The 12,636-nt window shown below is 34.8% G+C and overlaps 1 protein-coding gene across 1 annotated transcript in view; it reads right to left on the reverse strand.

Annotated features, from left to right (window-relative positions):
* cpox (coproporphyrinogen oxidase) overlaps positions 1–11,066 on the reverse strand; it is a 12,292-nt gene extending 1,226 nt beyond the window's left edge. Inside the window, 6 exon segments of the mRNA NM_001040094.2 lie at positions 4,524–4,628; positions 6,298–6,516; positions 8,056–8,197; positions 8,284–8,394; positions 8,613–8,756; positions 10,484–11,066. Of these exon segments, the coding sequence (NP_001035183.2) occupies positions 4,524–4,628; positions 6,298–6,516; positions 8,056–8,197; positions 8,284–8,394; positions 8,613–8,756; positions 10,484–11,027 (1,265 nt within the window). The 5' untranslated portion in view covers positions 11,028–11,066.
* Between the last annotated feature and the right edge of the window lie 1,570 nt (positions 11,067–12,636).

The raw sequence follows: 12,636 nt of genomic DNA on the forward strand, positions 1-12,636 counted from the left end.
GTTATGGGCAGAGGCCCAGTGGCGTAGCTCAAAAAGCACATGGCAACTTGTTTAGAGGCATTCGATCATGAACCCGGTTCAAATCTATCGTCGGATGAACTCATTCCTACAAGAGACTACAGACATGCGCTATGGGTGAATTGGGTAAGCAAAATTGTCCGTAATGTATGTGTGTGAATGGAAGAGTAAGGGTGTTTCCCAGTGATGAGTTGCAGCTAGAAGGGCATCGGCTCCGTGAAAACCTATGTTGGATAAGTTGGCAGTTCATTCCGCTGTGGCGACCCCAGATTAATAAAGGGACTAAGCTGAAAAGAAAATGAATGAAAAATTAAATTAAATTAAAATAAGTCGTTTGAACAAGCAGCAAAAAATCTTTTTTTGAGTGTAAGAGTTCATTTATTCATTTTCTTTTCGGCTTATTACCTTTTAATAATCTGGGGTTGCCACAGCAGAATGAACCGCTAACTTATCCAGCATATGTTTTACGCAGCGAATGCCCTTGCAGCTACAATCCATCACTGGGAAACATCCATACACACTCATTCTTTAAGAGTTTGTTTGTTTGTACAATTATTTTGTGGACACATAGAAACAAAATTTCGACTGCTTTAAAGGGGTCTAACTATTCAGCTTATCGCAGGGGTGCCCAAACCTTTTCTTATGAAGGGCCAAAAACCAAACTTGATTGAGGGTGGTGGGCTGAAGCTAAACTGTAAACCAAACTGTATTACATTATTTGCCATGGAAACTTTACTAAAATAATAATATTTAAAAATAAATAGGAAAAAAAAAAAACATTTAATCGTATTAATAATAATGACTTTTTTTTTTTTTTTTTTTTACAATACTTTACAATACAATAAAAGCATAAACAATCTCCTTTATAACACAATGGATTTATAACACAATTTTTTTTTTTTTTTTACAAAATTAGCAATTTTTCTCTTAATAGTGAAACAGATGTTACCTATAAGTGTGGTTTTAGCAATGTGCCACACACACATACAGTATGTCAACATCTAAAAATGTGCTCAAGGGTTTCATGACTCTTTAAAAAAATCCAATTAATTTACAACATTTCATTGAATCATTTCATTTCACTTTGCTTTTTGTAGTTCATCAATTAAACAAACAAATATAAGGTTATGTTAAATTAGTGACGATCTCTGTTGAAGGCATTCGCCCCAACCTTACCCATTATTCCCCCTCTCATCTCAGATGGGATGGTGGGCCAAATCAAATGTTACCATGGGCCAACTTTAGCCCTAGTTTGGGCATCACTGGCTTAATGGGTTAGTTCCCCCACAAATGAAAAGTCAATAATTAATTATCACGTCTTAACAAACACCAGAGAGCTTTATTTATCTTCAGAAAGTCTTAGAATTTGTTATTTTAGATAAATCAAGCGCTCTCTGACCCTATGTAGTCAGCAAGGGTACTGAAACATTTAAAGTCCAGAAAAAAAAACCCCAAAAAATAAAAACATTGTCAAACAATTTCAAGAGACTTCTGTAGACAACTGTAATGAAGCTATGGGAATATTTTGTCTGGTAATAAAACCTGAAATATAGAATTAATCGGCAGTATTTTCGATTTAGCATGCTCTCGTGAACATGTCCTGAAATACACAGAAAAGAAAAGTCTGAAATCGCATACTTCCATACTATATAGTACACTAAAAACAGTTTGAGAGCTGAGTAGCATGTCCTAATTTATAAAAATCGAAAGTCAGTATGCAAAAAGTACCCAGATGGACTGCTACTTCCGGCGAGATACTGAAGTGCGCAACTGATGCACGCTATGCTATCCCATGATGCACAGTGAGAGAATTCATGAATGGAAGTAAAGCAACGTGACTGATGCGAGTAGGTCATGTGATCATGACAAAATGGTGGATGTAGTATGTCTGAGTTCCATTCATACTTTTCACATTTATACTGTATAGAACATACTTTTCTAACAGCAGAGTAGTACATTTTGATTCAAATGCAGTACCTACTGTGTAGTAGGCGATTTAGGACGCAGCCATTGTTTCAGTTTTTGGCACACAAAAGTGTTCTTATAGGTTCGTAAAATGATAGTTGAACCACTGAAGTGCTTTTGGCATCTTTCTGGATCTTTTCAGGAATGTTGCCGTCTATGGAAGGTTTGCGAGCTCTCGGATTATATCTCAAATATCTTCATTTGTGTTCTGAAGATGAACGAATGCCTCATGGGTTTGGGGGCGAGGAATTTTTGACAGAATTGTATTGTTTTTTCGGTGAATCTCCTTTAAAGGTTAATTTGTTATTATATGCTGTAAATATATGCAGACATGCAAATGAGCTGCTGATGTTCCCCGCCCATTTTTCAGTAGGAGGAGCTTGTAGTGTTTTTACATTTGCTAGTCTGGGCAACAGCAAACAATAGTAACGACTGCATATATTTTAAGGTTCAAGAAACCCTCGAGTACTTTATTGAGACTTATTTAAAAACTTGAAGACAGATTTGTGTGTGTTGAGCATTAATTAAGACAACGTTAGCACCTGTTAGCTTTAATTGTGGGCAAAACTGGATCATTTTGAGCTTTTGTCAGCTAATTTCATCCTCCGGGTTTAAAATGATTATTGGGGCGAAATTAAAATCAGTGATGTAGCTCTTCACTGCAAGTGGAGTGATGACGCATCAGTATCTCCTTATTTTTCCCAGACTGAGTTTTCTTATCCTATGAGAAGACCCTGCTTCATAATTATTATGCTTTCTGATCGCCTAAAGGTTGTTTATGAGTTTGTACATTTATGTGAAGGCACAATAATATCCTGACAGTTTTAAGGGGTCAAATTATTTGCCTTTTAACTATAAGTCCCACATGCTGCTAGAAAGTGTCAGCTCATTAATTATTTATGATCATGTGCTGTGAATGCTCCTTTTGTGGTTGAAAGCAAAAGCACAGAGTTTTTGTCTGCTTTTCAATGCCCCTTTTCCAGAAGATGAAGCTTTTACAGCATGTGCAGCGCTTACTCTGGGCAACAACAAACAAAGCAATTGTATGCCTTTTAAAGTCTGCATGAACCGGAAGCTTTATTTTAGTACTGTGATGCAGTTCCTAAAGAAACTTAATATTAAATGAGAAAACAGTGGGCGTGGCTTGGTTTTTTATACTGCAAGCTGATTGGATGTAGTATAATAGGCATTTCATTCAGAAAGATCAGAAAATCGGGAGAGATATTACAACCGAACTCCTCATCTTCGCCATTTCTGTTTGTTGTCAAAACTGACAGATGGAGGGGTGTGGTTAAGTATGTTAGCCACGCCCAATACCACAGACAGACGTGATCTGAGAATTTAACTGAAAACAGGTACTCAGGACGTGCATTTTCAGATTTCAATTAAAGATTATTTTTTTTCTTAGTGACATGCACAGATTAATTGTTCACCAACAACCAGCAATGTGAGCTGACAAAATCATTATGGTTAGTTTTGATTTCCTGTAAAAATGAATGACTTTTCAGTCTAAAGGTCTTCTGAAGTTGAAACATGCAGCGTTATTCAATTATGTATTTTCCACTGAAACAGGAAGACAGGCGAGTCATATAAAAAGCTCCTAGCCTTTCTTAAATGAGCCAGTAGGTTTCTGTTTATATCTTAGCATCGGCCAGAACTGTTGACAGGTTTTGGCAGCCACAGTGTAATAGTAACGCTGAGACTGTTTAATATGAACAAAACACTATTAAAGGCAACTCAAACCAAGTAGGAAGGAATTTTCATGCTCAAAAAGCAACATTAAATACTTAAAATGCTAGAAGCAAAGAAGCTTAGGGAAGGAAAAATTATAAGTAAACCTTAAAAATTTTTTTTTATTATTTATTGTGTAACACCTGTGCTTCATTTGTAATTTGCGAGGTTCCGGAATAGATCGGGGTAACGAAGGAAGGAAGGAACAGGTAAATAAGGGGTGTTTGCTTACATATTTTTGTGTACTATGTATATTTATTAGCATGTATATATAAAAGACATACATCCATGTATACATGTACATAAATACTTATATTCATTCATTCATTTTCTTTTCGGCTTAGTCTCGTTATTAATCTGGGGTCGCCACAGCGGAATGATCCACCAACTTATCCAGCATATGTTTTACGGAGCAGATGCCCTTCAAGCCACAACCCAGTACCATCCATACACTCTTACATTCACACACATACACTACAACAAATTTAGTTTATTCAAACACCAACTGACCCAGCCAGGGCTCGAACCAGCAACCTTGCTGTGAAGCCATTGTGCTACCCACTGCGCCACCGTGCTGTCCACAAATACTTATATATAACGTAAAATTGTCATTAAATATTAAAACTTGATATAAAGATTTGTACATGATTAGTCATGATTAAGCATAAAATAGCTTTTAAATGAAATGTTCAGTACAGGAAACTATGTTTTTAAAGTTATCTAAACATAGTTCAAGAATATTCAGGGCATGAGGGTAATATGCAGCAGCTGATGTGACACACATATTTTCCTCACACAAAGTCATTTACCTTGCAGTAAGTGGCAGAGACATCAGGATGCTCTCGATGCGGGACCCCGGTGTGGCCAGACCAAATTTCACCCCTCTGTCATACACCAAATTAAACTCCACATATCTAAGAGAAACAGACAAGAGCTTTGTTAGCTGTTGAACAATTGACAAATAACATCAAAAATAAATCAAAATAAATAAATAATATATACTTAAAGAGATCTAAAATTGCACTAAAGATGCATTTGTTTTATGACAAATGCAGTAAAGCCATAATACTTTTTACATATTATTTATTACAATTCTAATCATTACTTATTTTATTCCTGTAGTGGCTACGCTGAATTTTGTGCCCAGTGTCACCAGGGTTTCTGCAGGTTTCAGCAAGTCAAAACTAAGAATTTTAAATGCATTTCAAAGACCATTATGCATGAAATTTTAGACGTACAGTATGTAAGGGCTAAACGCTAATTAAAATTGAATACAATTAACAACAAAATATTAAAAATTTAGTTTGAATCTTTTTTCATACATTTTTAAATATATCCATTCATAAACTCTATAACCCCAACCAAGATTAGAACAAAACATAGCTGTCAATTACTTCAGTCTACAATAATAGTAATTTAATAATAAAAAAATAGGTGAGTTCAGTATCCTCAGCAATAAATAAACAAATAAGGAACTTTTGAGCAAATGCTACTGTAAGGAAAGTAATTAAATGCTATTTTTTAAACAAAGTTGTATTGAGATTGGGATTCTTGGTGATTGTATGGGTGTTAATGGCCAGATTGGGTAGCTATACATGAACAAAGGCAAATTAAGACCAGTTAAAACAAGATTTTAAACCTACAAAACAACTTTTCAGTAGATGTAAGTCTTTTTACGGCCTTAAATTTAGCTCTCGAGATTTAAGACATTTTAAGACTTTAAGTCCCTGTGGAAACCCTGGTCACATGACCCTACAGAAATCAAGTAATTTGCTGATTGGATGCTTGAGACACATTTTATATTGTAAATGAAACACTTTTCCCTCATTGTTTGATTAATAGGAAGTTTAAAAGGCAGCAAGTGTCTATCATTAATCATTCACATATATATAAAATAAACATTTGACACAAAATAACTTCCATTAGAATTACTCTGTTCTGACTGGCGATTTTAGTTTAAACAGTAAAAATGTAACTAATCACTTCACTACTTCACATTAACAATAATTCATTTCAATCATTTTGAACAGGAGAAGTAAGGAACTCAGGAAAGCAGATGTTGCTAGAAGGGATACAGCTATGAAAAGCTAGCAAGAATTAATTTGTTCATTTAATCTTTCTCATCAGGGGTCGCCACAGCGGAATGAACCGCCAACTTATCAAGCATAAATATTACACAGCGGATGCCCTTCCAGCTGCAACCTACTGCAAGAATTATTATTTACTAAATTGCTCATTAATTGTACTTTGATAACATATACTTTTACCCCAACCCTCACAGCAATGTAAAAACAGTAATTATTGTTGTACGGTAATTGTATGGTTGTAATAATAGAAGTAATTCTAGGCCGCAGATGTCTCCTTCCTTTCTAGCTCCAAACATATTCGCTAGATGGCGCCATTAAGCCATGCAAAGCTTTTTTTCTGCATGTGATAGACGTATTTGAGGGAAAAACAAAAGCAATTACACATTTTAGACAATACTGAAATATATATTCAAGGAGTAAATTACATCTCTGGCCATTTAAAAAGAAATCTTAATGAACAGTATGATATATACTGGGCTCTTTCTCTTTAACTGACCTGCCTCTCCTGACCTGCTGCCAGTCCTTCTCCTCAGGGGTAAAGGAGTCATTCAGATGCTTGTAAACAATAGGCAGGTAACAAGGCACCACAGTTTTAGCGCAGCTCCTCACAAAATTAAAAACCTCGTCCTGATCAGGGGAATCCAAATCATCGAAAAAGATCCCACCAATGCCTCTCGTTTCCCCCCGGTGGCGGATGTAGAAGTAGTTGTCACACCTAGAATAGAACATATTAAAACTGTAGTGATGCTAATCTAAAGTTTATCAACACTTAATCATAATTAAAGTTTCTTTAATTGAGTATATATCTTAAAGCTTCTTCGTAGTAAGGATGACTATAATAAAAAAATAAAACCTGATGAAGTATTATACAACTTAGATCGACAAGACTTTTGTCAGGTAGTGTACTTATGTTCATCATAGCTATTATTCTTGACGCGTGAATAGGCCCTTTTTATGATACAAAATACTAAATTAAGAGGATGCCTTAAAACAAAAGAGTCGACTCACAAAAATACCACACTGGATTCTGCAAATAATGGGAAATGTTATCACTGCTTAACAGTTCAAATCCACCCAGAAGATAGAAAGCTCACAAAAAACACACACCCGCATACACACCCATAACAGCTGTAACACACCCGACTGAGCAGTGCTGGCTGCTCATTGATTACATGGCATTTGGATTACGTAATCGAATCCTAAAGTTTATAATCAAATTACATGTTTGCTTATTTACTTAATGGCAGAAAACTATGCATGATTAATTAATTCAAGATAATTATTACAAAGATCACAATAAAACTGTGGTGGCAAATGTTAGGCTGTGGTGAACTGCATGTAACATAACATATAAAATAAAATTTATTTTGAATGTTTAAGTGTTAAATATTTAATCATCATTTAATATAATAATAATTAACAACAAACAAATGTTTTAACAATTATAATGTTTTTATTTTGCTACTTTTATTTTACCAAATAACAAGCCCACTGCAGTTTTTAGATTAACCCTTGTGGAAACTTTAATATTTGATACATTTCAGATGATGACCTATACACATATACAGTTGAAGTCAGAATTATTAGCCCTCCTTTGATTTTTTTGGTCACAGTTTACAATAAGGTTCATTAGTTAATGTTAAGTAATGCATTTACTAACATGAACAAACAATGAACAATACATTTACTACAGTATTTATTCATGTTAGTAAACGTTAGTTAATGAAAATACAGTTGTTCATTGTTAGTTCATGTTGACTCATGGTGCATTAACTAATGTTAACAAGCATGGACTTGAATGTTAATAATGCATTAGTAAATGTTCAAATATGATTAATAAATGCTCTATATGTGTTGTTCATGATTAGTTCATGTTAGTAAATGCATTAACTAATGAACCTTATTGTAAAGTGTTACCATTTTTTTTCTTTTTAAATATTTCCCAAATTATGTTTAACAGAGCAAGGAAATATTCACAGTATGTCTGATACTATTTTTTCTTCTGGAGAAGATCTTATTTGTTTTATTTCGGCTAGAATAAAAGCAGTTTTTAAAAAGAATGTTAAGGTCAGAATTATCAGCCCCTTTAAGCAAATTTTTTTCAATAATCTACAAAACAAACCATCGTTATACAACAACTTGCCTAATTACCCTAAACTGCCTAGTTAACCTAATTAACCTAGTTAAGCCTTTTAATCATCACATCCCCCCCAATTGTCAATGTATAATTCACACACTGAATAAGACTACATACCACTTCTTGAAGTCTGGGTAATATTTAGGATGATGCTTGTCACAGGCTTCCTTCAGAGTCTTGTGGAAATGGGTGGCATCTTCCAAATCAATGTAAACAGGAGTGAGATCCGTTCCTCCACCAAACCACCACTGCTTTGTGCCTATAGAAAGAAGGGAGATGGAGACAGAGATGAGTGGTGCTTGCAGATAACAACATCTCTCCTCACACGACTGTAAAAGCACTCACCATCTGCTTCTTCAATCTCAAAGTATCTGTAGTTGAAGTGCACTGTGGGAATGTGGGGGTTTTTGGGGTGTATGACAGAACTCACACCCATTGCACGAAATGGCAGCTTTCCTGGAACGCAGAGATAATGATATTGTAAAACAGTATATACGACGTAACTTCCTGTCAAATTTATGAGCTAGTATGACAAACTATCAGGGAAACAGCCTTGAGACCACTGATAGTTCAGACGGAGTTCAGAAATAAATCTAGAAGCAGAACTGAAGACACAAAGATCTGGTTTCAGTCACTCTCTGGGTTCACTTTGAAACGGGAAGTCGGCGTCTCACCATCTTTTCCTTTCAGGATTTTTCCACGGCTGCGCATCTGCCTGGCGGCCTCCTCAGTAAGATTCCCATACACCACAGACACATTCACACCTGCTTTTTCAAAGATCTTGCCATCCTGCATCACACAGCTGATGCCGCCACCACCTTTAGTAAAAAACAAGAGAAACAGAGAAAGTCAAATCTGCATGAGGATTATAGAAAATGCTTCATTCATGAATGTTTTTATCTTTATTTTCAACAAAGTTAAAGCTATTTTTTTATTATGAATGCATTATGATGAATTATGATGCAAATTATGATGTAAATGTTGAAATTATATAAATTCGAAGTTATGACTAAAATGTCTTTTATAGATATTTATCTAATATTTAATATGACGCATTTCATAACTTCTATGAAATATTTAGACTCTAGTCACACTTTACAATAAGGTTCAATTGGTTCATGTAGAGGAACTTAGAATGAACAATACTTGTACAGATTTTATTAATCATAGTTCAACATTCACTAATGCATTATTAAAATCCAAAGTTGAGCTTGTTAGCATTAGGTAATGCACTGCACGTTAACAAGAACTAATGATGACTTTATTTTCATTAACTAATATTAAGCGACATGAATGTATGGTTCATTGTTTGTTAAAGTTATGACTAAAATGTCTTTCATAGATATTTATCTGATTGTATGATGCATCTCATAACTCTGATTAGATATTTAGAGTTCCTGGTCACAGTTTACAATAAGGTTCCATTAGGTAATGCATTTGATAGCTTGAACTAAGAAGAATGAACATTAAACATAGTTCAGTATTCACTAATGCATTATTGACATCCAAAGTTAAGCTTGTTAGCAACTAACAATGACTTTATTTTCACAAACTAATATTGAGACACAATAATAAATAGTGTAATAAATGTATTGTTTATGGTTTGTTTATGTTAGTAAATGAGCAATTCCATACAAATGTCAACCTTTCCATAAAAAAAGCTTCAACCAAAAAAGCCAAACCTTTTCTACATTTTTGGTGTAAGCAAGTATTTTACTGTATTTAAAAACTACTCAAAAATGTCTCAATTTCCGAACTATTATATTTGATTTACCAAAGAGACACAAGTGCTAATTTCACATTTGATGCATCACTAATGAAGTCACATTCTTAACAAAACTTGAACCTCATAAATGCAAAAAATAAAATGAAATCAATATTTTTTGTTCTATAGAGAGTCAGCTCTTATCCTTTTTATTGGCGTTGTTCTTTTGAGTTGTGCAGTTTAAGAATGTTGTATACTGTAAACTAGCAGACTTTTTTGGTCATATCCAAAACTCATGTTTATTTTCCTCATGGAAAATATGGAAAAATGTTTACAGGTTGATATTTCTCTAATCCTATGACTCTGTGGTTAGTTGTTTTGGAAAATATAAACAGATTTTTCAATGTAATTTTTAACATATACTTTCTAGTGAATTTAAGTTTTGAGTTTTTACTGCAAATGTCACATCCATAACGCTGAAATTCCTCAAACACATTAAATAAATAAACCAGTGGAACCTTAAGTGTGACCAACTTTAATTTTTTTTAATCTCCAAAATTTTGATTCTTAATATAATTAAAAGGTGGTAACATAATTATTACACCCCTGTGCTCTTTATGTGGAAATATCTTAAACAGAAATCAGGACTTTAGCCCACACTGTTTGTTCTACTTTCAACCTGTTGTGTGCCAAAAGTTATGTACTACACATTTATTGTTTCATCCAAACTAACTTGTTTTAACAACAAAACACACTAAGAAAAATTATATTAAAAAAATACAGTTTACAGTGAAAGCTTCATGATGAAATTAAAAAATATATATACATTAAAGAGCCAACCTTCCTTTCTGCTCCACCTATCCACCCTGAATGAGCCTCCATCCACCTGCTCCAGGGCTCTGCAGAAAGCCGACTGTGTCTCCATGATGAGCATCTCCATCCTTGTCGACATCTCGTCTTTCCTCTGCTCTAGGAGCTTGATGTCAGTGACTGGTGGAGACATGAACGACTTGCACCTCTCCCGAATGTCTCCGTCCTCCTCCTCAACTCTGGAGATCTTCGTTGCCATTTCTGCCCGCTGGAAGTGACTTACACCAGCCGCCAGAACACCGGTGACAGCCGCGGCTCCTGCAGCCAGAAACACGCCTTTACCGTACCGTCCGAGAGAGATCCTCCTCGGCGACGACTGGCACATCTGCCTGGTTACCGTTTTTATGAATGAGCATTTTCCTCTCGGAAGAGAAGCACTACAATTACGCAGGGTTGAGTAACGGGCTACGAAAGAGTGTACATCAGCTGTGCCATGCGCAGAGTGGGACACTCGGCACAGTCTTGCTATTGATCTCGTTGAGCTGTTAATTGTGCACAAAGCTAACGAAGTCATGCTGTCTGCTGAGCGAACACGACGCAGTCTGTCCACGAGCTGCCAATTGATAAGAGTGTCATAAATGGGTGTAAAGTAACTATATGCGCCTCCGCACGTAGCTTCTCCAACAGTTCTGCCCGCGGAGGCGTGACTTCTTGAGTTTTGAGCGAGCGTCGAGGGGTGTTATGGGAAATCGAGTTTTTTTACCATTGAGCTTCGCGTTTTTCAGACCGACGTGGACTACATATACCAAGGATGTTAAATGACATGCTAAACGTGTACTTCCGAGATTATTGAAAAGACAAGTTTTGACAATTTATATATTTCTATGCAGTTTTGGGTTTTTTTACTTGACAAGTATTTTATCTATATATAAATCGGCAGGTTGTTTATTCATAAATTGTATGTTGGTGAAAGCCATCTATAATGTTTCTCTCTCTTTCAAAAAGATGTTAGGATCTGTTTTAACCCCTTCAGACCCAAATTATGTTCCAAGTGTCTGAAAAATGGTAAAGTATGTTTCCACGGTTCTAGAGGCTCCAATAAATGATAAAAAAAATCAACAACCTTTTAGTACATAGCGTATATTCGTTGTCCATTTCAATGGACATCAGGTCAGAACAGTTCTTACTGAACATTTTATCAATATAAAATACAAAAAATAAAATAAAAATAAAAACACACACAATTGCTGGTATATTCCTGAAATTTATTTTCAAAGTCACAATGAAGACTGTAACAGTTTTACTTTAATTTTGTGTTTTTTGTTGCACCTAGATATAGATTATAATATAGATTATAATGTCTAAATAAAATATAGATTGCATCTTGTTTACAACAAACTTTATCTTCATCTTCCTCATCACTCAACATAATGTGCTCAAGAATTTTAGGATCTGTAAATTCTGCATATGAAATTGGTTCAGCAATGAATTAGTGCTTCAGTTCTTCAGCATTACTGGAGATTTAATTTCAGTTACAGATTTTGAACCCATTGTACATCCTAATGGACAGACATATTTGAAGGAAAAAAATTCTGATATAGCTTGCAATGTTACAAAAGATTTTAAACTTTAATTAGTAAGTGCAATCCCTCTTTTTTACATACAATCTATCAAATATTGGTTATCATATCCATAAATATGAATAAAAACATTGTTAATGTGGCTTATGTTTGTGTCTGGAGTGAACTGGTGCCATGCTGCTTTTCAGTGTAGTGGATTTATTAAGCCTTACTGCCATTTGATTGGATGACAATCGCCCACTCTCATGGACTGCAGCCTTTAAATTAGTTAGAATGCTCAGGAACCACAAAAACACGGGCTGACATGTGATGTGTGAACCTCAACCTTGACACAATCTACACGGTAAAAGTGCTATAGAAATAAAGATGAAATGAATTGAACTGAATATTTGCATGGGTGCTATAAAAATGTGTTTTAGAAAAGCAGCAAAAAATCTGTGCAGTTTAAGGTTTTTACTTGCCAATCATTTATTCATTTATCCATCCATCAATGTATTCACTCATTCATTCATGACATTATGTGAACCCTTGGTTTTTATCACATATTCTGTATTAATTAATTGTATATATATATATATATATATATATATATATATATATATA

This window comes from Danio rerio, chromosome 8, assembly GCF_052040795.2.
Source record: "Danio rerio strain M-AB ecotype USA chromosome 8, GRCz13ab, whole genome shotgun sequence".
NCBI classification, from domain to species: domain Eukaryota; kingdom Metazoa; phylum Chordata; class Actinopteri; order Cypriniformes; family Danionidae; genus Danio; species Danio rerio.